This window comes from Toxotes jaculatrix, chromosome 20, assembly GCF_017976425.1.
Source record: "Toxotes jaculatrix isolate fToxJac2 chromosome 20, fToxJac2.pri, whole genome shotgun sequence".
NCBI lineage: Eukaryota > Metazoa > Chordata > Actinopteri > Toxotidae > Toxotes > Toxotes jaculatrix.
This window is the reverse complement of record NC_054413.1, coordinates 18,593-46,393: the sequence shown is the minus strand read 5'-3', so window position 1 is coordinate 46,393 and position 27,801 is coordinate 18,593. Positions and strand designations below refer to the sequence as shown.

Sequence of the window (27,801 nt, the reverse complement as noted above, 5' to 3'; positions counted from 1 at the left end):
TGTTTGTCTCCATCAGCCACTCAGCTCATGTTCACACAGCAGGAGGGAAACAGGACTAACTCTAACCCCTGAGTTTGTGTTTGGATGCAAACCTTATTCTGTATACCTACAGAGTGAATCTGAAGGTTTTTATGATGTTTGAAAACTAAGTGAATAAGTTTAGAGAAGACTAAAGTTTTCAGATCATCTTTAATGATTCATGTAGAGAAAGTAGAATCAGTGACATTGGAAATGTAAAAACAATGAGCTGCTAACGGGCAGGAAAGTTATCTCGTCAACACGCAGATCGATTCCTCTGTCAATCAGACTCAGTCGACCGGTCAGAGCCAGGCTGAGCGTTGCTAGGCAACAGGACAAGAGTTAGGTGTGACACCCAACAGGAAGTGGGCAGAGCTCAGGTCAGGAGTCTCACTCAGGTGAGACTTAACAAGCTGCAGGTTCCTCAGACAACCTCTGAACCTGGAGCTGATGGACAGGCAGTTCTGTTTAACACCCACTGTAACAAACAAGTTAACAAGTCAGAGAGACAGAGATGGAGACAGACTGGTTAACATGAGTCGCTAACAAACCGGTTATGATGCTTCTATTTATGTCTCTACGACTGACAGCAGAGATTCTCACCTGGATAACCTCCCAGGTACACGGGGTTGTTGGTCTCAGCAGAGGTAGATTGTGGGTAGGGGTTGGAGGTGGTGTAACGCTGCCCATCTACACTCAGACTCAGGGTGTGTTTTGTTTTTCTGGCCAGCAGGTGGTGCCACTGTCCATCACACAACACCTGACCAACTGAACGTACCGACACTCGACCGGCCCCGTTATTGACGTGAAACGCCACCTGAGAAAAACACGTTGCAGAAAATACGTACGTCGTCATTCTGAGGAGGAACGCAGGTAAGACGTTTATTTACATGTTATTTACAGAATGTGTTAATAAGATCATTGTGAGGACTGAGGTCAGTTTTATTTCTGTATCTGATTCATAACACCAGTTTTCTCAGAGCAGACTCAGACTGAATAATATGATCGATTAGAAAGATATATGTGAAGAACAGGTACGTTCAGATAAATGACTTTACTGGTTACATGTGACAGTGTAATATGATGCATCACCTGACACTGCTGAGCACCAGCAGCTCACCTGTGACGTGTAAACTGTTTTTACTGTTGTTTGTGGGGCTTCATGGTCAGCCGGGAGTTTTCTGGCAGCAGGTGGCGCCAGAGTCAGCAAACTGAAAACCGTTTACCTGTCTGTCTGTGCTCACCTGTCCGTCGATCATCTCCAGTCCAATGGCGTCGACCTTTGCGCTGCTGATTCCCAGAAACACTCCCTCCGATTGACTCGTTCGAAACTCCAGAGTCACCGACATGTCCGAGCCGACTTTATAGCCATCATGCACTGCACACACACGCATGCAGGTTAACAGCCTGATCGGGCATTATTAAATTACAGAAGGTGTATGTTCTTTGTGTCAGACTCACTGAGGATGGCGTAGCCGCTGCCGTTAAAGTAACTTCCTCTCTGGTCTTTAGTGAAACAGGAAGTGACATTATGCTGTGAGACTGGTTTGGTCAGATCCAACATGGCCCCGTTCAGACTGACGGAGCGAACACAACCTGGGAAACTGCTGCTCACCTGAGGGGCAGACAGGTGGAGCAGCTCAGATCCATGATACATTAACAGCAGGTCTGATCTGATCTGCATCAGGTGACATGTTTGAAACAGCGCTCCGGCGTGTAAACATCATGGCTGACAGTAGATTAAGTGAAATATTTACCTTTGAACACAAATGGAAAACGTGTCTTTCTGTGTTTTAATCGTGTATTTTTCATGTCTGTGTGGGATAAAGAATTGAACAGCTCGTACATTGATCCTTCTGGTGTTGTGTGTGTGTGGTATTCCTCCCAGGTAAAGTCTGTTGTCCACGTCCAGCTGGTTTCCTTTAACCGTCACAGAGTCCGGACTCGATCCATCGACTGAGACCGACACCGACCGCCGGCTGACCTCAGCACTCACCTGAGAGACAGACAGGCAGGTGACTATGTAGGTAGTTTGAACATGATCCTGACGACAGGATAAAACATTTATGATAAATTTATTTCTGAGTTTGTTAAATTTGACAGTTTTCACTGCTGAGTCCATCAAACGTCTGACTTTGTATGTTGCTGCTGCACAGCACCCTCAGAGTGTTTCGTGTGTGTGTGTGTGTGTGTGTGTGTGTGTGTGTGTGTGTGTGTGTGTGTGTGTGTGTGTGTGTGTGTGTGTGTGTGTGCGTGTGCGTGTGTGTGCGTGTGCATATGAACTCACAGCGTGCCAGTCTCCATCGTTAACGGTGACGGACGAGGTAATGGAGGCGGGGCCTTTCCCCAGGTCAGCTGACAACATCACTCTCCCCCCCATCAGTCTGAGGACGATGAAGTCCATGTGTTTAGAGTCAGAGAGGAGGAGGATCAACCCGTCCAGAGCCCGGCTTCGAACCGACAACCTCACTGAGACACTGAGGACGAGGAGGGACAACAACAGAGACACAACAGTCAGCTGCTTAGACTTATTTTGCCCAGAGAACAACTGACTGGAGCCGCGTCACCTTCGACGCATCGATGGATTTGATGCAGCGGAGACTTGCCTCTTCCTGACTGTACTGGGGTTGATGATGAAGGTCATGTGACTGTGTTTGGACAAACCAAACTGAGCAGCTGATGCCAGAAAACTGGGCTCTGCCTCCAGCGTGCACTGCAGCATACACATATGGATAATCAGAAATCTGATCAATAACCAATAATCAGTGACCAATGATTAATAAGCAGTAATCATTAACAAGTAAACAGTGACCAGCGATCAGTAAGCAGGGATCAATAACCAAAATTCTGATACTGATTACCATTAACGGTCCAGGTGTGAGGGAGCTCAGGTGTGTGGGTGGGGCTACAGGCAGGTGGGCAGGTTCTGGAGTTGCTTCTGCGTCCTGGTCATCGGGAAGCACCACCCCCCCGGCCCTCTCCTCCAATAAGCAGCTGTCGAGCCTTGCCCCTTCATACTTCACAGCTCCTGATAGGTCAACAAGTCTGTAGAGAGCCGCCAATCAAAGAGTTAACCAATCAAAGAGACAGAAAGCTCTGTGTGTGTGTGTGTGTGTGTGTGTGTGTGTGTGTGTGTGTGTGTGTGTGTGTGTGAGAGACTTACGCTCCACCCACCACCAGGTGTTTGATGCAACCTCTGAACTGCCTAGCTAAATCCTGTAATCTGATTGGTAGACGGGACTCCTCCCCTGAAGGCAGGCCACCAATGAAGAAGGAGGCTGTAGATAAACTAGAAAATCCGCCCGGCAAGAGAGAGACAGACTTCAGGTGGTCCTCGTCCACCTGTAGGGACAGAGACCTGAGAGACAAACAGGTGAGACAGGTACCCCAGGTAAGACAAGTGAGACAGGTTCGCACGATGTGTGTTTTCCAAATGACACCTACTTCCTGTTGATGGTGATAATCACAGAGTGTGTCTCTCTGTCACTGAAGGATCCTCCGTCAGGTCTCATCACCATCACCCTCCAAGTGGCCCCTCCCACCTCACCAATCTCCGCCTCCAATGCACCTGAGAGAAGGTGGACAGACAGGAAGTGCTACACACACACACACACACACACAGTAACACAGGTTACAGTGACACATCAACATTACATCCATGTGAACATGTCCACACACAGACAGAACATCTGGTGTACAGGTGTCTGACGGGGCCTCACCTGTCTGTGTGAGCGGCCGTCACTGAAGGCAGCCAGCAGGACTCCTGATTGGTTGTTGGAGGAGAAGGAGAAGAGAAGCTCTGCCTCCTGACCGAGAGATGGAGGAGCGATCTGAACAAAGCCTCCGCCCAGCACCGACACGCTCCGCACCGCCTGAGAGATAATCGATCAGGGTGATCATTGATCAGGAAGATCAGTGAAGGTGATCGGTGGGAGGTGCTGATGTCTTTAACCCTAACCCTCAACAGGAGGAATAAAAATGTTCTTGATGCTTCACTAACTTGATCTTAAGCTGGTTACAGTGTGTGTGTGTGTGTGTGTGTGTGTGTGTGTGTGTGTGTGTGTGTGTGTGTGTGTGTGTGTGTGTGTAGTACCTCGAGGACGCAGCCCTTCCTCACGCCGTACGCGTCTCTCAGCAGATCAAAGTTGGACCGAGCGATCTCCACGTTTTTTATACAGCCAATGTATGACCTGGACACCACCTGTCGCCTAGCAACCACAGAAATACAAACAGGTGAGTTAAAACACACTTGTTCTGTGACCACATGTCATCTTCACCTGGTGACATCACAAGGTGCTTTTCACCACCTTCCTGTCTGTTCTTGTGTCACAGGACAGGAAATGAGACGTTTTCCTCCAACGCGTCTGCAGCCTCGTCTCTGCCTCTGAGCTGCGTTTCAGTCGGTGATTATTCTGTAACTTTGTACCTGATGCACGAGGATTTTCAAGCTGATAGAAAACTGATCTTTCTGATTTATGCTTCATCAATAATCAGACCCGTAGTCATCACAGATCCAGTCACTGAACGAAAGGGCGAATCATCTTCCAGCTGAGTTTAAACTGTGATGATACATCAGATCAGCTGCAGCGTCCAATCACACGCTGATGGCAGCTGGGGATGATTCCCACGCCATCTGAGGAGCGAAGACTCAAGCGCCCGCAGGCTCACCTGATTGGTCTGGAAGCAGGAAGTCCTCCAATGTAGATGGGGTCGAGGTCGGAGCGGTTCAGGTCGGAGGCCGTTCCAGGGGACTCTGCCTCCAACACCTCCTTCTCTGATGATTGGTCTGCAGCCATGATGGACAGGTAACCTGCACACACCAGGTAATCAGCACCGTCAGACACAGGAAGACCAAGGCAGCTTCAGGCCCCACCCCCACCACACACACAGCTCTGGTGTCAGGCGTCTGTGTCTGATACTGTGACCACAGTCACCTCGATCAGTGATTGGTCAGGTGTATACTATGATGGTCTAATTTAAGCCACACCCCCGACCCGACCCTGTACTGTAGTGATAGGAGCACCTTTGCGTTTGTTCCTCTGCAGGGTGATCTTGTACCACACTCCGGTGTTGTACTTCCTGTTGGAGGTCAGGATCAGAGCACCTGAACCAAGGTCAAAGGTGAGACGGACATGCCCCTCTGCCAGCTCCATGGACAGGAAGTCTCTCTGCAGTAGACAGGAAGAAGGTCATGTCTTTGTGTCCTTTTACAATAAGAGCTTCATCAAAAACTGTGTGTGTGTCCTACAGTGTTGTTGGAGGCCAGGTACAGCATTAATCCACTGGGTGACAGAGTTTTAAACAGCAGGACGATGGAGGTGGACGTGGCACGCAGAGACTTCTGGACCAATGAGAATCCAGATCCATCAAAGTGAAAGGAAGTCTCCTCTGCCTGAGGACTGAGGGACAGACAGACACAGAGGAGTTAGCTAGTTGGTTTGACAGGACAACTGTAGTCACACAGGTGTTTTGTTAATGATACACCTGTGTGTTTCACCTGTTTGTGGTGCTACATGTGTTTGTACCTGCTGAAGCAGCCGCCACACTCCCCCTCCCTGCTGTCGTAGTTCCACAGGCCGATGTTTCTCTCATTGAGCGACGCTTCACCCAGACAGCCCTGGAAGCTGGAGGACCTCAGTGCCGCAGGGCTCTGCCGACACACACACACACACACAGGGTTATCACCTGGTCACCTGCACACCTTCAAACACACCTGTTTACCTGACGTATGTGTCACCTTAATGTGAGCTCCCAGTCCTCCAATGTGGATCACTGTGTTTCTGTTGATGTCTAAAATCCGGGACGATCCAGGTGACGTTGCTGTTACCACGGGCAACGGAGGCAAGGTCGACTCCAGCTGATGGACCGATAGAGAGACGTGGGCCCCAAACCTGCGGACACCATGACATCATCACGTCGCAGTGAGTCCTGCCTGCTGCTGTAACACGTGACTCATTCTGATCAGGTGACTTTTGTGTGTAATTACCGTGTAGCATTGATTCTGGTCCACCTGTTGTTGGTGATGTCCAGTCCAGGAAAGTCCAGTCTGGTGCCGCCTGAACCCACATCCCACAGCAGAGACACCTTCCCATCGTGCGTCTCTAATGCGAGGTAATCCACCTGAGCACACAGAGAACATTCACACTCTGCTGAGTCGTAGCACAGAGATCAGAACTCCTCTTCACCTGAAACCTCACACCTGAACCCAGAACCCCACGGTGGGTTCAGTGGAGACACTGAGTCAAAAGTACAAAGACACCTGTGTCTGTTTCTACAGCTTCATTATGCACAAGCATGTGTCGCTTTCAGTGTGTGTTGTACAGGGTGTGTGTGTGTGTTGTTACCGTGGTGTTGCTGCCCAGGTAGAACAGCAGGTTATCTGGACTGGACGTCTTCACGATCAGACTCAGAGTGTTGAAGTTGCTGGACTCAGTCTGTGGTCTGTAGGATCGAACACAGTCTCTGTCCGCCTGCACGGCCACCTTTATCTGATGACATCATCATCATCATCATTATCATCGTCACCTTCATCATTCAGACATTCAGCTTTGTAGAGTTTTACTGGATATTTGTGTTTTCATCCATTCTGTGTGTGTGTGTCAGTGTGTGTGTGATTGTGTACCGATGCGGCCTGTCTGCGGGCCTGATCGATCAGCTCTCTGATGTCAGACAGGTTCCTGCTTAGTTTTTCTCCCAGAATGCTCAGTGGCTTTATGCGCTCCATCAGACGCTCCGTACGATGCTCCGCCTCCTCCAGCTTAAGCTGCACCTCATTGGCTGAGCACATGGGAAACTGGAAGTGTTAGAACTCCAAAGAATGTGTATTAAACTGATTGTGTTTCAGTGAGCCTTGTTCACAGACCTGCGGCGTGTGTGTGAGTCACCAGCTGATTGGTCTCCCTCACTGTGTTGGTGGTGTTTTCCACCACAGAAGAAGAGTCCTGCAGCTGATTGCTAAGTCTCTGCAGCTGCTGCAGTGCCACCTGTAGGCCAGAGCGTGCAGCTGCAGCTTGAAGCTGAGCCTGCTGCAACAACATGGATGAACCTGATGGACAAATCAACATGTAAGTCAATACATCAACGTTTGGATGTATCAGATCATCAATACATTAAAGCATCAGTGCTGTAACGTCTCACCGTTAGAGAGGCTCTGCAGCTCTGTGATTGGCTGAGGGAGGAAGAGACTGGCGCTACGGATGCTCTCTCTGACCAATCCCAGTCTGCTGGTTACCCTGGAGACACTTCGCTGCAGATCTGGAAGAGAAAGTCATATGTTACGTGTTAATCTCCAGAAAATGTTGAAACAGGAGTGAAGCTTGTTTTGCTCCTCTCCTGCTGATTGGCTGATGGAGATAAACAGCAGGTGGAGCTGATTGTCCAGTTTCTGCCATGAAACCACCACAGAAGAAGATGAGCTGAGTCAGACCGCCGCCGAAGCTCAGACGATGGAGAACCACGAGGACAACATGGTGGAAGTCTGACTTTTCTGACTGTTTTCCAGGAGTCCACTGTGCTTCAGAACGTGTTTGGTTTCAGTTTTCAGCTCAGAGCAGTGAAGAGCCTCGGAGTTAATAACCGACACAGGGCGTGAGACTCAGTGAAGCTTCATGGGAAAGGCCCCAGGTAAACAGACAGGTACACCCACCTTCAACTGTCTTGTTAGTTTGTCGGCTTTCTTGTAAAACAGCAGAGCTGACGTTCAGTTTGGCTCCACCCTCCTCTGAAAGCAGCTGCTGTGATTGGATGGTCTGAAACAGAAATCAGGTGTGTGTGTAAAAACACAGCTTGTTGTGTATGTGAAAGGACCTGACTGACCGGTGTAACACAGGTGTGTTTAAATACCATGTTGAGAGCCAGGGAGGAGGAGACACGGGCAATCGAGGCCACCTGCTGGGCGGAGTCAACTCGCTCTGCGATGTCACTGTCCAACTGAACCAATCGGCTGCCGCCCTGAGACATGTTGCACATCGACGACAGAGAGCTGAGAGCGAACAGACACACTGTTAATTACTGTTTCATTTTGATGGTGGAAAAGAAGGAAAACACACACAGTTACCTGTGCAGGGACTGGGCGTGGCTCTGCAACGAGTGGGCGTAGCTCTCTGCGCGGTAAACCTTCTCTAGAGCGTCTGTCATCTTTAGCCCAACAACCAAAACGTCCACCTGTTTTCTCAACGGGGGGCGCCACTGATCCAACTGACTGGCCAACACCTCCACCTGCTGCACAGGTGAGTTAGCATTCATTCATTATATATTTATTCTTACCATTTTCATCTGGAGTATTATTACTGCAGTATTTGTCTTACTATGGTGGTGTTTGTTAACTCCTCCGTCAGGCTGAAGGTGTAATCCAGCAGCAGCTGACTGTCCTCCATCAGTCCGTCCACAGAGAGACACTCAGCGCTCAGGTTCTGATGGACAGACTGAAGGACAGTGAGCGACAGAAACATTTTTATTTTGGACTAAAAGCAGCAGAGTTTGTGTGTGTGTGTGTGTGTGTGTGTTTACCTGGTATTGGTGCAGGAGAGTGTGTGCTGTGTCCAGCAGAGAGTCTGTTTGTGCGTTTCTTTGTGCAGTGTCATTCAGGTGTGTGTGTGCGTTTTGCAGCGTTTCCATGCCGGCAGTGAGGGACATGGAGATGGGGCGGAGCCTGCTGTCCACCACTGTCCTGCTGGACAGGAAGTCCACGTGCAGCGAGTTGACAAGAGACTCCGACAGGCTGCGGAAAGAGAGAGCGATGACAAACACACAGTTAACATGACGCTTCATTGGCTCCTCAGCAAAACAGCTGCCATGTTTGAAGTGGATCAGATGAACAGCTGTCAGAGACAGAGACAGACACACAGAGACACACAGACAGACACAGATTCTACCGTTTATAGTTTCATTAATTTTTCAAGTTTCTATGTTAAACACACACCTCAGCTCCTGATTGGCTGCAGTGTGGGCGGCCGTCAGATTGACAGTCCTCATGGTTTCCAACATGAACTCCAAGTCCTCCAGCAGATGCGTCTGATTGGCTGACTCCAGCTCCGCCCCTGTGGTCTGGTTCAGATGCCCCGCCTCCCTCTGCAGCACTTCACCAATAAGACATCAGAGATGTTTCATGTCATTTGAATTCAAACTGGTTGGACTGGTCACCACATCTGTGTGATGAATGAGAGACGCCTTCACTGTTCATATTGTTAACGTTTACCCTGAACGCTGTTTTGCAGGACACTGATGTTCCCCAGTAGCAGTGCGCCCTGGGAGAGGCTGTTGTTGGCGGACATGTCCACTTCCTCCAGGCTGTTTGACAGACGTGTGACCTATCCAAACAGAAGATGGGAACAGTACAACCTTTCTCAATCAGTTCCTGCAAGTCTGGTTTTATTCCAGCGTTTTCTCAGACTGTGAGAGAGAAAGCTGAGTCAGCAACATGGATTAATGGGATGTGAATGTGAAGAGAGAGGGCGAGCGGAGCTCGTGCATCACGGTCTGCCTCCCAGACGCAGACTGTCCGATGGTTCCACAGCAGACCAGCCTGTGTTCTGGGAGCGCAGTGTTCTCGTGGGGTAATGGGTAACGACGAGCTCCTTCAGATCTGGTGGTGTCAGAGAAGCTAACAGGAGAAATGTGAGGATTCTGGATCAGCTGGAGAGTCTTGATGGGGGCGGCCATTTCCTGAGGCAGCATGTACCAGGTTCCCTTCAGTGTGATGTGGGCGGAGAGGCTGAGCCTCACAGTGTTTTATCTGCTTTTTACTCTTTTTACATGTTTTATATTCGGAGCTGTTTAGTGAGGTGAGCTGTGTTCTTTATATGTAACGTGTAATGGGTTTACAGTCTGTATGTATTCTCTTAGAAACAGCTGAACATGAGAATTGAAAACACCTTCACCTGAGTGAACCGTGCTTACCTGCTGCACTAAAGCACTGAGGTCAGAGGTCAAATGATTGAACTCGTCTTCCACTCTTGACAGATGGAAAGTGATGGAGCGGTTGTCTGAAAGCAGCACCTGGACAAACACACATCAGGTAACATGTTACCTTATCCAGTCACGTGTTCAACAAACAGCTCATTTCTTTAAACCCTCAGTCGGTGTGAAGTTGCTCAGCAGAGTGTCCGTGTCGTTAAACCCTGATTAATATCACATCCTTCCTGTTTAGTGTTGACGTGTGTCTGAACCTGGATATCTCTGGTCTGGTTTGCTAGCACCACCAACTGGCGGTACGGTGCCATGGCAATGCCGCTCAGGTTGACGGACAGGAAGTCGTTCTGTAGTTTGTCCAGGTCATCCAGCAAAACGCCCGTGCATTCGTCGTCACACGCTGAAGGTAAAAACAAACACGCGTCACCTCTGGTAATATGCACCATGTGAACACGTGTCCATAAATGTGTGTCGCTGGTACTCACACACACACTCTCCTCCCTGCAGGACGTGCCTCTCGTCACACTGGTCACATGACTGACCTTGGACCCCGGCCAGACACTCGCACTGTCCCGTCAGTGTGTCACACAGTGGGTGGACAGACCCCCAGCCACTGCAGTCACACCTTGAACACCTCCCGCTCGGCAACGAGGGGTTACCATAGTAACCAACAGAACACCTGCAGGATGGCAGCTTACGGTTAGTGTCATATCAGGAGCAGCGGTTCCTCTGACGTCCACCAGAGGTTGCTGCAATCAAACTGTTTAATGTGAACAAACATAAAATCAACACGTTCACAGATTCACTGAGTCGAATCATAACTGATAACCTGAAATCTAAAGTCAGGTGTACCTGCTGTTCACCTGAGGTCGTCTCTCAGACCTGATAACTCACCTCTCACAGTATCTCCCCTCGTATCCTGTCTGACAGTTGGTGCAGCGAAAATCACCGACTGCTCCGTCTGCCACACAGGTGGGACTGAAACTGCACACATGATCAGTTAAAGTGGATCAAATCAAATAAGTCGATTCAATAAGATCAATAATAAATGATCAGGGTGCAGTGTTACCTGTTGTCCTGTAAGGGGCAGGCACACAGTGAACAGTCACTGATGGAGCCACTGACGTTCCCATAATACCCTGGAGCACAGCGCTCACAGCTCCGCCCACTGGTGTGATGCTGACAGTCCTGAAAAAAAGAAGAAGAAGAAAACACTTTACTGACGTCTGCTGGGCTTTACTGTGTTTTCTGCAGCTTCTTAACTTGACGGTTTCCAGTGTCCGTTTCGTGTGTGTGTGTAGGTTAGCATGTGTCTTAGCACATGTTAGCATCTGACCTGGCAGTGTCCAGTCTCCATGTCACAGCTCTCACTGTGGTTGTTGCAGCGGCACTGAACACATGGACGAACAAACATCGACTTCTGACTCTGACGCGACAGCTCCGACTGAGGCTGACGGAAATAACCTGCTGCACAGTCCTGCAGACAGACAGGTACAGACAGGACAGAGACAGGTACAGACAGGACAGAGTCAGAGACAGAGAGATGTACATCATGAGAATTTCAGATTGACAGTAATTTTAACAACAGCGTTCCTGATTTTGACGAGACAGCAGCAGCGTTTCACTCACTTCATCCAATCCCCTGACAACATGAATCACAAGCTGCGACAGGCTCAGACACTGTTTATTGATCCCGACGGTTAGAACTCAGTAAACGTAGATAATAGTGAACCAGCTCCTGCTGTGCTTGAAGTGCTGTGATCGCCATGAGGTGGAGTCGTGTGCTCATTTAAAAGTTCATCGTTACCTGACAGGACAGCCCGCTGTATCCAGATGGACAGACACAGGACTCGATCAGTCTGGCCACACCCCTTGTAACCTCCGACACCTCATCTAACTCTGCCTCCGCTGCTGTCTCCATGGTAATGTTAGAGATCCTGAACAAAATAGTAGAGAGGAAATGACCGTAAGCTGCTGATGTCTCTGTTGCTATGGCATCCAATCAGAAACGTCAGAGACATTATCATTAGCAAACTAACAGTGACATTTCCTCTGAGCGTCCACTAAAGGGTGTTGTGATCAGACTGTACTGAAGTTGTTGTGTAGTGTGTGTGTTCTGTGTGTATATGTGTGTACTGTGTGTACTGTGTGTATATGTGTGTACTGGTGTGTGTACAGTACCTGCTCTGCTGCAGTCTGCTCCCATACGAAGCCTTGATGATTATGTACTGGATGTTGCTAAGGACGGACATGAAGTCAGCGTGACTCACGGCCTTCTCCGACACCGAGTTAAAATACTTCCATTTGTGCTGTAACACACACACACACACACACACACACACACACACACACACACACACACACACACACACACACACACACTCAGTAACCTCTCCCGGGTTTTTTGTGTAAACATGGCTTTGTTTTCCCAGTATTCCTTGCAGCTGTACCTCTGTCATCCTGATGTCATGCTGAGTCCTGACGCCGTTGCCGGGGGGGGGCATGTCAGTGTATATAACAAACTTCCTCAAGTTTCCGCCCCTCATCAGCACCTGAGGCTCGTGATTGGACAGTCCTGAACTGTCCTCAGCGTAGAAGGTAGTGACGTAAGACAGCAGGCCGCCGTACGTCAGCAGCTGAACAAAACACACAGTACACAGGACAGTGACGCCCTCAGGATGGTAAACAATAACTAACAACAAACAAACAACTGTGCGCACATTATAGTCAACAATGGACACACAGAACACGACACATTGGCTTCCACACAATATAGAACCTGCTGTTCCTGCTCACACACACACACACACACACACACACACACACACACACACACACACACACACACACACACACACACACACAGAGACAGAGACAGAAACAAACTCAGTTTGGGCTAAAAACAGAACTTTGTGTTTCCAGTACCTGGACGCCTTCAAACTGGGAGGGCAGTCTCCAGTAGAGCGGCCCGGCCATCCTGCTGGAGTTCAACTGACGGGTATCAAGCAGCATCTCGCCGCCCTGCTGGTAAACTCCAGATACGACACCCTGCAGGTTAGACTGACTGACCAACGGCAAGAGAGCTGGAGCGTGAGACAAGGTGATCTGTGGAGTGAGACAGAGAGAGGGGGGGGGGTTATCACGTGTTGTCTGTGATAAAGGGGTTTTAGCACGGGGGCAGTTTGATGGTGATGGTACGAGCTGTTTTTCATCACGGTCTCCTGCCACGTTTACACACACAGTCATCCGTGGAGCGCACAGATCCCCTCTCTGTAAAAGTCGGTCAGAGTGACATCGTCTCCATGGTCATTCAGATCCTGGGTCACTGTCCTGGTGGAAGAGCACCGCTCTCGTCTGAAGAGATCAGCATTGTTGGTTCTGTGAGCAGCATTCCTCCTTTCTCATCCCAGGAAACGGAGTTCGGCACCTTTATGAGCACCACGCTGATTTAGCTTCCGTGGAAGTCGGAGACTGTGTTGATTGTTGTTTCATGGTTCTGAGTTGCCGGAGGAATCTGCTGGGATCGTCTCAGAAATGTCACGATTGTCTCATGAAATGTGTCAGGGAGCTGATGGTCATCTGGAGTTTGTTGTGTCTGACTGCATGGACACATTCCTGGGACATAGTTCTGTGGCAGTGTATACGATCGTGTCAGAAATCTGGTGAATGATCTCCTGTGCAGGGACAGTGCCTGGACGTCCAGCAGCCCACTCACATCCTGTGGGCAGAGCCACCTTCCTCTGGTGCTGCCACCGTGTCTTCGTAGACCTTCTTGGGACCAAGGTAGCCGACGACTGCACTAAGGCTCATGTTTAACCGTTTAACCCACAGAGACTGTACAGATCCCTTTATGTGTGTGTGTGTGTGTTTCTGTGTATTTGTTTACATACAGAGTGGGGACCAGGAGTAATGGGAAAGTGCTTTCAGATGTGTAGTGTCTCACTCACAGCTGCTCTGCTGAGTCCTCCCTGCTCCTCACATTCTCGGCTCAGTCCGGAACAGAAACAGGGAGAGCAGCCGTCAGGATTCACAGCTGACAAACCGAACCAGCCGGAGACGCACTCCTCACAGCGCCGACCCGACACCCCGACCTGAACATACACGTTTATTTACAGACAAAGAGGAAAACAAGTGAGATCTGCTCGGATGTTTTTCATCTCAGATCGCATCAGTTCCTAAACGGAGGTCGGACACGTGTTACCTTGCACACACACTCTCCGGCGTGTCGACAGTCACACACTCCTGTGGACGTGTTGCAGAACTTCTCTTCTGTTCCTGCCGTGTCGCAGCCGCATGCTGAGCATGCTGGGTAACCATGATAACCAGGAGCACATCGGTCACACGACCTGCCAGAGAACCCCTCTCTGCACTGACACCGCCCATTGGTGAGATCGCACTGAGGGGCGGAGCTTCCTGCTACGCTGCAGCTACACGGCTGAGGAGAGCACAGGTGGTTAGTGTCTGTCACACCTGTGGCAGTTGTTGCCCTCTGTGTGTGTGTGTGTGTGTGTGTGTGTGTGTGTGTGTGTGTGTGTGTGTGTGTGTGTGTGGATGTGTGTTTACCTTGCAGCCTGTGGTTGGATCATGACCCCAGTAACCTGTCTCACACTTGTTGCAGGTGTCTCCCTCTGTGTGGGCGGGGCAGATGCACTCTCCGTTCCTGGGGTCACAGTTCCCACCAGTGTGATTACAGTTGCATGCTGGGAGAAGAAAAGATGAAGCAATCAGAGATGAGAGAGTCGACCAAACGGCAGCCAGACCGGTGTTCACTTCGTTTACCTGTGCAGCCACTGCCATCGAAACCATAGTAACCCCGACTGCAGCGGTCACACTTATCTCCACCCACGCCCTCCACACACTGGCACCGGCCGTCTCCGTCACACGACTCAGAAACAGATCCAGATGGGCTGCAGCTGCAGGGCCAGCAGCCCTCCCTGCTCTGCAGCCCGAAGAATCCCGACTGCCAAAAAACAAATGGTCACACGACACCTGGACAACTGCAGCTGCTGAGGAAGCTCATGAGCTGTGACGAAAGCTCCAGACTCTGTGATGACTCGGTTTGGTTGTATTTGTGTTACTGTGCGTCTTACCTGGCAGCGGTCACAGGTGCGCCCCGTCACATTTTCTCTGCAGGGACACTGACCTGTTGTGACATCACACACACTGGAGAGGGCGCCGCTGACATCACAGCTGCACTCTGAGAAAAAGAGAGAGAGACAGCCGCCGTCCGTCGGGGACATGAAGTCATTTTTTAAAGGTTAAAGTGTTTCTGCAAACATTTGAATAACTACAGCTCCCATGAGTCTGTGCTTCTGTGTCTGCGGTCTGACTGAAACGTTTGCACACTGACTCACACCAATGTTTTCAACTTAGATGTAAATTTTAAACTAAACGTAAAACTTTATGTGACTTTATCTGATGAAAGAAGATTCTCAGGCAGCAGAGACTCGAACATGATGATGAGATCAAATCAGTACGACATGTTAAACGCTGCTGAATAAACCCAGTGAGCAGTGAAGGGGTTAATACTGTCAGATCATCAGACTGCTGTTTGATGAGCTCTCTCTGTCTCTGTCTCTCTCTCTGTCTCTCTGTCTCTCTGTCTGTCTGTCTCTGTCTCTCTCTGTCTCTCTCTGTCTCTCTCTCTCTGTCTGTCTCTGTCTCTCTCTGTCTCTCTCTCTGTCTGTCTCTGTCTCTCTCTGTCTCTCTCTCTCTCTCTCTCTGTCTCTCTCTGTCTCTCTCTGTCTCTCTCATGTGAGAGCAGAAACAAACAGGTCAGAGGTCGAGTCTAATCTGGATTTGAAAAGATCAACATTCCTGTTGTTGCACAGAGGAATGTGTGTGTGTGTGTGTGTGTGTGTGTGTGTGTGTGTTCAGCAGTCTAAACTTCAGGATGTTTTGTCTGTTAAAACGAATCTTGTTACTAACGACACGTTTCTTTCTGTGTGTGAAAGGAAGTTCAACCTGTGAGACAGAACCCAGGGCCAGAAACCCAGTTCCAGCCCCACCAGTGATGTCACAGCAGGTGTGAGTCTCACCCCGACAGTCCTTGGCATGCACAGCGTCTCCATAGTAACCAGGTTGACAGACCTCACAGTGTCTCCCGGCCGTGTTGCTGAGGCAAAGCAGACATTCCCCAGTGACGGTGTCACAGTGTTCCGGATCCCTGACGTCCACGTTACCGTTACACTCACAGCGAACACAGGCCCCGCCCATCACCTGTGGGTTACCGTAGTAACCACTGTCACACCTGCAGACAGAGACACACAAGTGTTGGACCAGATCCCCCCCTCCACTGCTAAATTATCCTGTCCTTCCTCACCTCTCACAGTTGGTTCCTGTGTATCCATCCTGACACTGGTCACATGACACCTGACCAGGTGCCTCCAGCACACAGGTGGGACTAAAACTGAAACACACACACACGTGTTTACACGTGTTTACATGTATTCAGTTTACATTGTTTATACTCACACACACATTTATGTATATTAATGAACTGAAGACACACACCTGTTGGATGGCTCTGTCAGAGGACACGGACACAGCTGACAGTCATCTGTTGTCCCCTCTGAGGTGTCGCCATAGAAACCAGGGAGACACTGATCACAGTGAGGACCTGTAGTATTGTGGGTACAACCCTGAGAAACAGAAAGGGCAGAGTGAGACAGGTGTTTTAGTCAGCTGACCGTCTTCACGCTGACGATCTCCACATTCTGTCCTTACCTGACACGTGACACGTTACCGTTCCCTGACACGTTACTGTTACCTGACACGTTACCGTTCCCTGACACGTTACTGTTACCTGACACCGCTCCTCGTCAAGTTTATTCACTTTTTTTTTTTTTTTTTTTTTTTTTTTTTTACAATCATTGTTTGTTCAACTCACCAAACAAACTCCGTGGACGTCACACTCGGCGGCGTGATCATTACACTCACACTGCATACAGTTTCCTCCAAACAATACTCCGCCCACTCTGTAGAAACCTGGGAGACACGCCTACAACACGCAACACGTACAAAAACACACAACACACACAGATAGGTCGTATTTGACATGTTCTCAGTTGCTGAGCACTGACATTAATAATAGTAATAATAGTAATAACAGTAATAACAGTATGTGATGATGAAGTTTAATGAAGTGAACTCTGACCTCACAGGAAGTTCCACTGTAACCCCACGGACACTCACAGGTCTCCACAGCAACTGCCTGAACCCCAGGAACTGATCCAGAGTCAGCAACATCCAGAGATACTGAACTGAGACTGAAGGACAGAGAGACAGGAAGACAGACAGGCAGACAGGCAAGATGATTATCTGTTTGGACGGATACGCTGTCCCTCTGTTAGACGCTCTGTTATAAAGGAGTGGACAGGCCTGGCAGCAGTACAGTGTGACTCAGCTGGTTCAGGATCTCCCTCTGATCTGCCACAGTCAGAGAACACATCGCTGCCGACTCTCCTCAACTAATTAATGTTAGAAGTAATCAGATTACTTTGTGTTAGCTGTAAAGTCAGATTCCGTTTCCTCACCGTATCGGCCCGCTGGCAGAGGCGTTCAGATGAACTCTGACCCTCAGCGACGTGATGTCAGCGAGAACCGACAGCAGGTCGTCGCGGGTTACGTGAACACCTGTATGATCGTTTACAAATCGCTGTGGGACCATTGCCACGGCGATCGAGCGCTCGGCCAGCGGAGAAAGGAAGAGGAGGAGAAGAGGCGAGAGACGAAGAGTCTGGCCGTGACCCTGGAGACAAAACGGAGACGAGCAGTTGGGTCCAGTTTTTTATTCAGACTTTTTAAGTTTGAATTATTTTCACAAGTTTTTTCTCACCTCAATGATGATGTCAGAGTGGGCGGGGAGAGAGTGGTCTTCATTGTCCAATGGGATGTCATAAACCACGGAATAGTTCAGGTAACCTCCATATGACACCAGCTGGAGACAGGCAGACAGGAAGTCAGACAGAGACAGGAGGTGATGTACTGAGTGATGGAGTCACAGAATTACAGAAATGGCAGCCGACCTTGTTGCCGAGGAAACTGGCAGGTGCCGCCCAGGAGAGCACTTTGTGGGCGTCGCCTGATGATACGTTGCTGGGGCCAGGGAGGTCGTTACCGTGGACGACAGTGGGTGTGTGGAGGGACGGAGAGGGGTGGAGCCAAGCGTCTGTAAGAAACACCTGAACACAAAATACCATCAGAAGTGATGTGAGTGTACCTGTGTTACCTGGATACAAGTGTGGATCTGCACAGGTGTGTGCATGTGACTTTGTATGTTTATGTGTACAGGTGTGTGTTACCTGAGCCGTGGACCAGGTGGAGCTCTCGCAGACGTCGGACACACCGAAACAGAAACAGTCAGTGCAGCCACCTGGGTTTTTCTCCTGCAGGTTGTAGAATCCTGGTTTACACAGATCACAGTGGGCTCCCATCACGTTCACCTGAGGAGTGGAGACAGGTGAGACATCTGAGGCCGTTCTGTAAGTGAAGCTGCGAGCAACCCAGCTGTCCCATGATGATGTCACTGTTTACCTTGCAGGTGCAGGGACTGCAGGGGTCGGTGTTGATGCTGCCTGCCAGGTTACACTCACAGCGAATACACTGAGGAAAGTCTCTGTATCCAAACGCACAACGATCGCACTGCTGACCTGCAAATCCCTCCCGGCACACACACTGACCTGCAGACACACCTGAACACACACATCGGACACACACAGTCAGACCTTTGATCTTTGCTGCTGCTGTATCACACACAAACACTGAAGCACAGCAGTGACAGTGATCTGACCTGGCTGTGTGTCGTCTCTGGTGCAGACCGAAGACTTCGATCCTCTCAGGTCACAGTTACACTCAACACAAGGAGAGTCTGCGTATGGAGAAATCTACACACATGCACACGACATGTGACATGACAGTTTCCGGCTCTTAAACACAAAATGAGTTCAGCCTGACGTCAGTACTGTGGGTCTCTGTTTTTATTTGTAGTATTTGTGCGTCTCGGCAGGTCTGTAGTATTGTCAGCAGTGTGTGTCAGTACCTCAGCAGGTCTGTAGTATCCGTCTCTGCAGGTCTCACAGTTGATGCCAGCTGTGTTTTGTTGGCAGTTGATACAAACTCCGCCTCCCCGACGAACTCCGCGAGAGTTTAAACTCAAAAACAGCTCAGAGACGGTTTGATTGTAGAAACAGTCGAGTGATTTGTTGTGACAGTTACACTCTGAGAGACAGACAGGTGAGACAGTGCAGAGACAGGTGAGAGGCGGTGCAGAGACAGACAGGTGAGAGGCAGTGCAGAGACAGGTGAGACAGTGCAGAGACAGACAGGTGAGAGACAGTTTGGTGTCTCTTACTTTCACACGTGTTTCCCTCTGAGATGGTCCCTGGTTGCCATGGCTGCTGGTGGTAACCAGGGCAACACTCGTTGCAGTTCTCTCCGCAGGTGTTGTGTTCACACACACACTGCAGCTTCTGTGTACACACACACACACGCATACACACGAGGTTGAAGTCCATGTAAACGTTCATTTCACCACCTGTCAGATCCGTGTGCAGATGTACATGTAAACTGGAGAACAGGTGTGTGCAGTTACCTTGGTAACAGGGTCCAGTGGGCAGCTCTGAGCGTGTCCGTAACAGATACACATCCCGCCCACAGACACGTCTTTGATGGAGTAATAATACTGAAGAGAGATGAAACAGAAAGTGAACAACTGACGTTTAGTTTGAAATAACGAACTGAAACATTGTGATCATGTGATCATGTTCAGCTAAATGATTAAAAATGGCGTCTCTCTCTCTGCAGCCTGTCTCACCCTCCGGGTGACGATGGGGTCGATGTCTCGGGGGTCGCGAGCGCTCAGTGTCATCAGGTCGGCGTTCAGAGTTCTGATTCGCTGAAGTCTGAGTCTGATGTAACGAGCTGATGTGAAGTTGAGGAGGTCAGAGGTCAAATCGTCAGCTCCGGGTCGCCCGTTAATCAGAGAGGTGTGGATCTGATAGGTAGAAAGAAAGACAGGTCAGAGGGAGACACGCAGGTACGTGGTAAGACAGAGACAGACAGCGTGTCTCACCTCTCCGTGCTCCAGTGGGTTCAGTCTGGAGTAATACGACGTACAGATGACCTCAGTGTCGCTCTTATAGGTCGGAGGTCCGAGTCTCGGTGTGATGTTGTAACGAGTCAAACATTCAGAATCGCTGATGGCATAAAACTGCCAGGGGTCAAAGTTCACACCATCCAGAGAGCGCTCCAGGATCCAGTTACCTGAGAGACAGACATGTTAATATGTGGTGTTACTACCAACGCTGTGACTGACAGACAGACAGACAGACAGACAGACAGACAGACAGACAGACAGACAGACAGACAGACAGGCAGGCAGGCAGACAGGCTGTTCTCACCTGGGCGAGGAGAGTTCGCTGCCTTGATGATGATGTAGGCGACCTGAAAAATCTGAACAGGAAAAGACGTTTCCACATCAGTGAACTCACCGAGGTGAGAGACGGGTTTACCTTTGCCGTACTCACCTGGTCTCAGTGAACATGTTTACATATAACAGGTTTCTCTGCTGGTTTCTGATTGGTTCAGACCCTGCCATGTGACTCTCAGGCTCCAATGTGTGTTACCTGTTTGAGGTCCAGTGTGATGGTGACCCAGTGAAACTGTCGCCCGTTCTTGATACTTGGACTCTGCCACCACTGATTGGTTCCATCGATGGCGTTTGTAATTGGATGACGTTCTGAAGCACACACACACACACACACACACACACACACACACACACACACACAGACACACAGACAGACAGTTAATAGTATTCTACTGCCGCAGCACTGTGGAGTGCTCACTGATGAAACAAGATAAATTCATAGTGAAGGTAGAACGAGGTTCAGTCTGCTGTGTCCATTCAGAGTGATCAATAATCAGATGATCAATAATCAGCTGCTGATGCACATGAAGTGTTGTGTGAGTTTATTAATGTATTTTGTGATAAAGTAGAATCGGCTCAGTTTATGGGATAAAAGCCGCAGAGTCCAGCTGCTTTAAGATTTTCATCTGGAAACGAAGTGGAGCTGAGACGCAAACAGGAAGTGATGTTTTAACACTGAGATGAACGTGTTGCTGGCGTGTTGCTGGCGTGATGCTGGCGTGATGCAGTGTAGCTCAGGTGTGAAGAACAGTGAACTGTGTGGATCTGGATCTGCTGTGGCACCTTTGCTGAGGACGGAGTTGGCGTCACATTTGGGACAGTGTGGGTTCTTGATCCTTCGTCCTGGAACGTGCTCGACCAGTTTACAGTAAACTTCGGGTTCTGGGTCGCCACATGTTGCGTTGCTGCTGATCACTGCGTTACTGGCCAGGTTCAGGATGGCCGGGAACAGACCTGAAACACAGACAGCCTGGCGTTAGCATCCTGAAGCAGATGTGTTTCCTGGGCTGTGACTGAGCCTCACACCATGTGATCATGATGTGAACTTACATGTGATGATGTAACGGTCGGTGCAGAAGGCGGAGGTTCGTTAGAGCTACGGTGTCGATGGTCCAGAATTTATTGCGATTAAAGATTGAGTTAGTTTATTAATCCAAACAGTTTCTGACTGACGCACAGAAACTGTTTGGATTCACACCTGAAACTTTTCTGACTCAAAACAAAAAAACGTATAAACTACACAACAATTATAGAGACACTTAGAATCTAAACTAAACCTGATAAAGATCATTTCTCTTTATCACTGATGGAAAAGTTTCTCTACAGTCGAGACGAAGTTTCACTGAAAACACTGCAGGTTGTTTATATTTAACGAACTGGAGTCTCAGAGTGAGAGACAGGAGGCGCGCACACACACACACACACACACACAAACACACACACAGCTGAGTGTTGACTCAGCTGCTGCTCTCCTGCTGTGACTTTCACTCATCTGTGTGTGTGGTCATGTGATCTTCACAGGGAAAGTATCCGAGTGAAACATCCTGTCGACATAGACAAGCTTAGATTTTTGTTTTAAGGTCAAAGGTGAAATCACAGATTACTCATTAACTGATTGAATGATTGATTGTCACATCTCATAACTTTAATCACTAACAGAATTACCCCCCCCCCCCCCCCTCCACCCCCACCCCCGCCCCCACCCCCCCCACCCCCGCCTCCCCAAACATCTGAAGGTGCAGATCCACCTCAGTCTGTGGGGGGGGCGTCAGTGTGGGGGAGGTTTTAGGGTGGTGAAGAGGAAGAGGGTGGAGTGTGATTGTTAACACTCAGTCATCACTCACCTCGTACCCACACAGACTGTTTCACAGCAGGAGACACAGTCTGTCTGACGACACTCGTCAATATGTTAATCACAGTGTGACGAGCTGCTGATCGATCAAACTCTGAGTCAATCAAACTGTGATGATGACTCAGCATCACAGATCAGACTGGAAACCATCTGATCTGTGCAGCACCAGCTTCTGTCCCCAGTTTACAGAACGCTGAGTTCGACCAGTGAGTTTCACTGCACTTTACTGTTCTGCAGTGAAACTCACTGAAAACACACACACTCACACTCACATACACACACACATACACACTCTCTCACACACACACACACACACACTCTCTCACACACACACACACACTCTCTCACACACACACACGCACGCACACTCTCTCACACACACACACATACACACTCTCTCACACACACACACACACTCACACACACTCACACTCACATACACACACTCGCTCACACACACTCACACACACTCACACACACTTACACACACTCACACTCACACACACTCACACACACTCACACACACACACACACTCACACACACACACTCACACACACTCACACTCACACACACACACTCACACTCACACACACACTCACACACACACACACACTCACACACACACTCACACACACACTCACACACACACACACACACACACACACACACACTCACACAGAGTAAAACATAAAAGTAAAAAACTGAGTGAAGAATAAAAACAGACCAAACAGAAAATAACTGGGTTTGTTTCCTTTTCAGAGATTTTCCACTTTGAACATGATTGAGGACAAAGATCAGACGACATGAACGGATTCCTCACGTGTTGAAGGTTTGAACGCTGAACAATAGAAGGAGGGAAACACTCAGGTAACTCACTGATGACTTAGCAGAATTTTGTATTGATCCATTTGATTTTAAATTTGATTTCTTCAGACCAACTTCGTGGAATTACATCGTTACTGATATTAGTTTCATTTGTTCTGAAAATTCAGTAAACACGACTTCACAGAGCAAACGCTCACAGGCCTGCAGAGCGCCTGATGTAACACTAACACAATAAGCTGAGGACGGTTTGATTTCATGTGTTCACACAGAATAAAAAACGTGTAGAGGAATGACACGGCTCAGAGCTGAGCTCAGAATCAAAGTGCTCAAACACATTTACAGATAAAATTCTGACGTGAAACTCAGAGTCTTCATGTTTCCTAAAAAAGTTTCAGACTCCATCTTTGATCTGAACTGAAGAAACGTTGATGCATTAACATTTTAAAAAATGTTTAACACAAAGTTCTGACTTCAAACACGACCTGCAGGTTCTCGGTCAGCAGAACAGGAGAACAGAGCAAAGACAGGAACAGTGAAAGGGAACGTTCTCACCTCTCTGCTCAGCTGCAGTTTGTTCCATCAGCAGCAGCAACAGCAGCAACTTCATGTCTGCAGACGCTGCTTTAACTGGAGTTTGTCACTGTTTCTAACTGGAATTCAACTAGACTTACTGGAGTTTAACCAGTACTAACTGGAGTCAGACTGAGTGGACTGCAGGCCTGGTGCAGTTGAACCAGTATAAACTGGCAGAATAAATGTAGTTCAGAGGAATGTGTTGCTGCAGAGTCTCTGCTGGAACGCCACAGTGACTTTACCTCTCTCTCCCCCTCTGTCTCTCTCTTTCTCATTCATTCAGCTCAATAAGAGGGGGAGGGGAGGAGGGGTGGACTGTACCATCTGACCTGTAGGTGGGTGGTGAGTATTTCTCTGTTTTAAAGGATCATGGTGCTGGATTAGTGAAACACTGAAAGAGAGAGAAACACATTAAATATACACAGATTTGTCTAAGCTTTGTTGTTGTTGTTCACAAAGTTTTGCTAAATTTAAAATATAAATAATGTTTTTGTTTATTTGTCAGGGTGTGAATGTTTTACTGGTTTGTTTATTAAAATTCACTTTTCATCAGTTTTTAAATCAGGTGTGAATAAAAGAAAAACGATTCAGCAGGAGTGAAAATAATCACAGGTCAGTTGATTCAAAGTTAAAACATCAGACATCAATCATCACTAATCAGTTAAACTGGATCAATGATGATTGAATCAGAAATCACTGAAACTACATTAACAACTGCTTTCACACTTAAACATGAGGACAGAGGGCTGTGCTCAATCTGTATTTAAACGTTTCTGTAGCAGAGAAGAAGAATCAGACAATAAACATGAAGTGATGTGATGCAGTGGAAAGGGTTAAATCCTGAGAAAACAGCGGTCTACTCCTTTAACTGCCTCCACTCATTCAGCTCAAACTATTGTTCCATGTGATGGGGGGCTGTACCAACTGTGATTGGGGGGGGGGGGGTGTCTGTGTCTTCAAACTGTTTTTGTCACTTCAGCATCAGGTTTTTTTAAATAAAGTTTCTGTTTCAGAAAAGTCAGAAAAAAGAAAAAGGTTGTTATTCAGACACACAGCGGACACACTGCATGTGTCCGCTGTGTGTCCACTTCAGTGTTAATACAGAAGACAGAAAAACAGTGGCTCTGTCCTGAAGCAGGACAGTTTTGGTGGGTTAGAGTTGGGAGGTAATCCCAGATGATGTGTACGGACGGAGACGGCTGAAGCTGAAGCTGAAGCGGAGTCACAGCGAACACACAACGAGCCAAACACGAGCTAAATGTACAGGTAGCAGTCAGAGGTAACATCAGAGCATTCACCCTGACCGAGTCGTTCCTCTGTTCTCACGGTCAAACTTGGTGAAGTGTGAAGTTTGGTTGTGCCGAGGCAGAGCTCGTAGGACGGATCCATGAATGTGTTGTTCACTGTACATTATGAAATGTTGGGTCTTTGCACTGCAGGTGCTTCTTGATGATTTTATTTTTCTGTTTGTGTCACGCTGTTCTCAGATGAAGTTGTTGCTGCTTTTTAAAACCTGGTTCCTGAAAAATAAACGCAGGATGAGACTCGACCTGAAAACCTTTATTCAGCTTTTTAAAACGATCTCTTGTCAAACTGCCGCCTGGACGTGTGTCGGTGCTGATCATCCAACCGAGAAACTGAGAAAAATTCTCTCTGTCAGTGCAGCTGTTCATTTTATGGTTGTTTTGTCCTGAAATGTCCAGTTTGACAAAAGAGACCCATAAAGGACTGACCATACAAAGTCTGTCCATGTTCTGATCAGGGACAGTCTGCAGTCTTTGTGGACTGTTGTGGACCTTCCTGGACTCACTGAAGACTCTTGGCTTGGTTTCTGGAGAGTGTTCTGTATTTAGTTTTATTTTGAAGTCCTGTTACTGGTTCTGTTTTTCATTTCCTGTTTTATTTTTGTAGCTCTGATGTTTGTGTGTCAGTTCTTGGTCTACTTCCTGTCATTAGCTTGCACCTGTGCTTATTGTTTGCTCTGCACTAATGACAATCACCTGTTGTCTATTAACCCCAGTGTGTGTCTCATTGTTCCTCTGTGTGGCAGCTCATCAATTGTCAAGCTGTCTTTGCTGTCTTTGCTGTCTTTATGCCCCAGCTTGAACCTGCAGTTGTCTTTGCTGTGCTTGTCCCAGTGGATGTGTCTGTCCCTGAGCTGCTGTCTTCATCTTTGATGCCGATGTTCTTCCTTCAGTGCCAGGTTTGAGTTTTTTCCCTGAGTTTGTGCTTCTGCTTTTCTTCTCCACTGAGGAGGAATGTTTGTCTCCTGTCCTCAGAGTAGTGGAGGACAGTATCATTATCCGTCTGTTTGTGTCCTTTTGTCCTGTGTTTGGCTCCAGCTTTTAGAACAGGTTGTTCCTGCTGTGTAGAACCATCTGCTGAACGGTTGTAGAGTGTAACTGAGGCTTGAAGTGTTGTTAATTCAGGAGTGAACTTCATCAGATCTGAAATGTGTGTGTGTGAAGTTTCATAAGAAATGTGAAGAACTTAAATGAAAAAATGAATAAAAATAGACAAAATTAAAAATGAAAAAAATCAAACTGTTAAAATAAATTGTTGAAATTGTTTAAATGAAATAATTCCTGTTTCCCAGTGACGACGTTTGGACCTGAAACAGGTGCGTCCTCACTGTCATTTGCTTTTTCTCCTTTGCTGTTTTAAGCCTATAAATGCCAAATCTTTTAGATTTTAGTACTTTAACATAAATGAAATTATTTTTATTAATTATTATTTCATGGAACATAAACTAAAATAAATAAAAGTAATGTTTAGAATTAATTAGAGATCAGATGAACCTTTATAACTCCTGCAGTGGGGAAATTACACACCTGAGCAGCAGATTAAAATTCGGACCAGTTTTGGGATGAGTCCAGTTACTGGTGTGTTTAGGAGACTAACTTTATCTCAGCTCCTTCCTCATCCACTGACTGCACAGTTCATATGGAGTCAAAGGCAATAACGCAACGCACTGGCTGACATGTTATCAGTAGCTCTCCACACCTCACCACACCACAGTGGTATTAGAGTTCAGTCTGTTGTCATCTTCTTTCAGAGATTATACTGCACCACTTTACCTGTGTTAATGTTTTGTAGGTTGGAGACAGGTGGCTGAGGATTCACGTCTGAATCAGGTGAGTGCTTCAGTTTCTGTTTAGTGTGACTTCGACTTAACCACAGGTGATGTTCGGAGTCCAGGTGTGTCTGATGGAGGTGGAGTGTGCAGTGTTGCTCAGTCTCCTGAGAGAGAGGACGCAGCGTTTGTGTCCAGATGTTTAACGTCTGTGGAGGACGCATGTCCTCTGGGACCTTGGTTCATGTACTGATCCGGTCAGAGCGTCGGTCCACGCCGGGCATAGTCAGGAGTGTTGGATTGGCGGCGGATAACTGACACGTACAGGTCTGGTTTGCTGGAACAGTGTGAAGCCCAGGGACAGACCTGCAGGTCCCCCTGCTGGTGAAGCGGAGAACTGCAGTTTAGAGCAGTTTCTGTTTGTGAAGTACGTTTTTCTTTGAAGAAAAATTTAATGTCTGATTTGGTGCTTTGAAGTTTTCATCTTTAACTGTGGTGTTTTTCAAATAATACAGTGAAGTACAGGTGCAGGTTTATGTTACCTGTACAGGTACGTGCACACCTGATGTGGCAGAAACATGTAGTTTCTGAGCTTTCACCTTCAGCTGTGAACATGTTAGCTAGTGCTCTGAATATTAACTCAGATCAGCTCTGATTAATTTATTTAGCTGCTTTCACTGTCAAAGAGCTTTACACAGACCCAGAGTCTGATCCCAGATCAGCACTGAAGGCAAGAAGCAGCTGTTTGAACAGGAAGGAACGTTGAGCAGAGCTCAGAGAAACACAGCGTGGTTCCCGTTTCCTCTGACAGTGAGAGGAGGTTCTTTCTTTTTGAAGAACTTTTTGTTATGAAGCTGGGGGGAGGGGGCAGCGAGATGGATGGAGGAGGAGGATGTGGGTAGGTGTGGCAATATGGAGGAGGTGACGGAGAAGTATTTTGTATTTGATGTGATGGGAGTGGACAGGGGGGGGGGGGGGGGGGGGGTCAGTAGGACGGAGGGGCAGTATAGTATAGTAAGGTATGTATAGTATGGTATGGGTATAAGTTGCTGGTGCATATGTTCAATTTTAGAAGAGAAAAATGGTCCCATGGTTTTACAGAAAGCAGAGGAGGACGGGTG

The 27,801-nt window shown here is 48.2% G+C and overlaps 1 protein-coding gene across 1 annotated transcript; it reads right to left on the bottom strand.

Annotated features, from left to right (window-relative positions):
• Positions 1 to 254: 254 nt before the first annotated feature.
• lama1 (laminin, alpha 1) lies at positions 255 to 23,641 on the bottom strand. Its single transcript, XM_041066249.1, has 64 exons — positions 23,587 to 23,641; positions 21,140 to 21,310; positions 20,553 to 20,665; positions 20,328 to 20,379; positions 20,000 to 20,190; positions 19,742 to 19,921; positions 19,520 to 19,609; positions 19,280 to 19,397; positions 18,968 to 19,146; positions 18,719 to 18,812; positions 18,463 to 18,620; positions 18,231 to 18,371; positions 17,955 to 18,110; positions 17,765 to 17,866; positions 17,463 to 17,677; positions 17,084 to 17,195; positions 16,817 to 16,927; positions 16,441 to 16,568; positions 16,250 to 16,336; positions 15,966 to 16,177; positions 15,018 to 15,124; positions 14,707 to 14,887; positions 14,491 to 14,627; positions 14,129 to 14,362; positions 13,875 to 14,018; positions 12,853 to 13,032; positions 12,378 to 12,563; positions 12,109 to 12,236; positions 11,735 to 11,864; positions 11,264 to 11,404; positions 10,997 to 11,115; positions 10,822 to 10,911; positions 10,413 to 10,606; positions 10,185 to 10,327; positions 9,916 to 10,014; positions 9,215 to 9,326; positions 8,939 to 9,095; positions 8,527 to 8,737; positions 8,325 to 8,441; positions 8,075 to 8,238; positions 7,861 to 7,999; positions 7,664 to 7,766; positions 7,156 to 7,272; positions 6,881 to 7,063; positions 6,641 to 6,795; positions 6,363 to 6,506; positions 6,005 to 6,138; positions 5,756 to 5,909; positions 5,544 to 5,668; positions 5,267 to 5,417; positions 5,042 to 5,186; positions 4,687 to 4,828; positions 4,112 to 4,226; positions 3,738 to 3,890; positions 3,463 to 3,614; positions 3,182 to 3,376; positions 2,880 to 3,063; positions 2,625 to 2,731; positions 2,306 to 2,495; positions 1,865 to 2,014; positions 1,480 to 1,633; positions 1,263 to 1,396; positions 622 to 835; positions 255 to 496 (listed from the first exon to the last, which is right to left on the bottom strand). Exons 1-64 carry the CDS (start codon positions 23,639 to 23,641, stop codon positions 342 to 344), a joined length of 9,234 nt encoding a protein of 3,077 aa, XP_040922183.1. The 3' UTR covers positions 255 to 341.
• Positions 23,642 to 27,801: the final 4,160 nt, after the last annotated feature.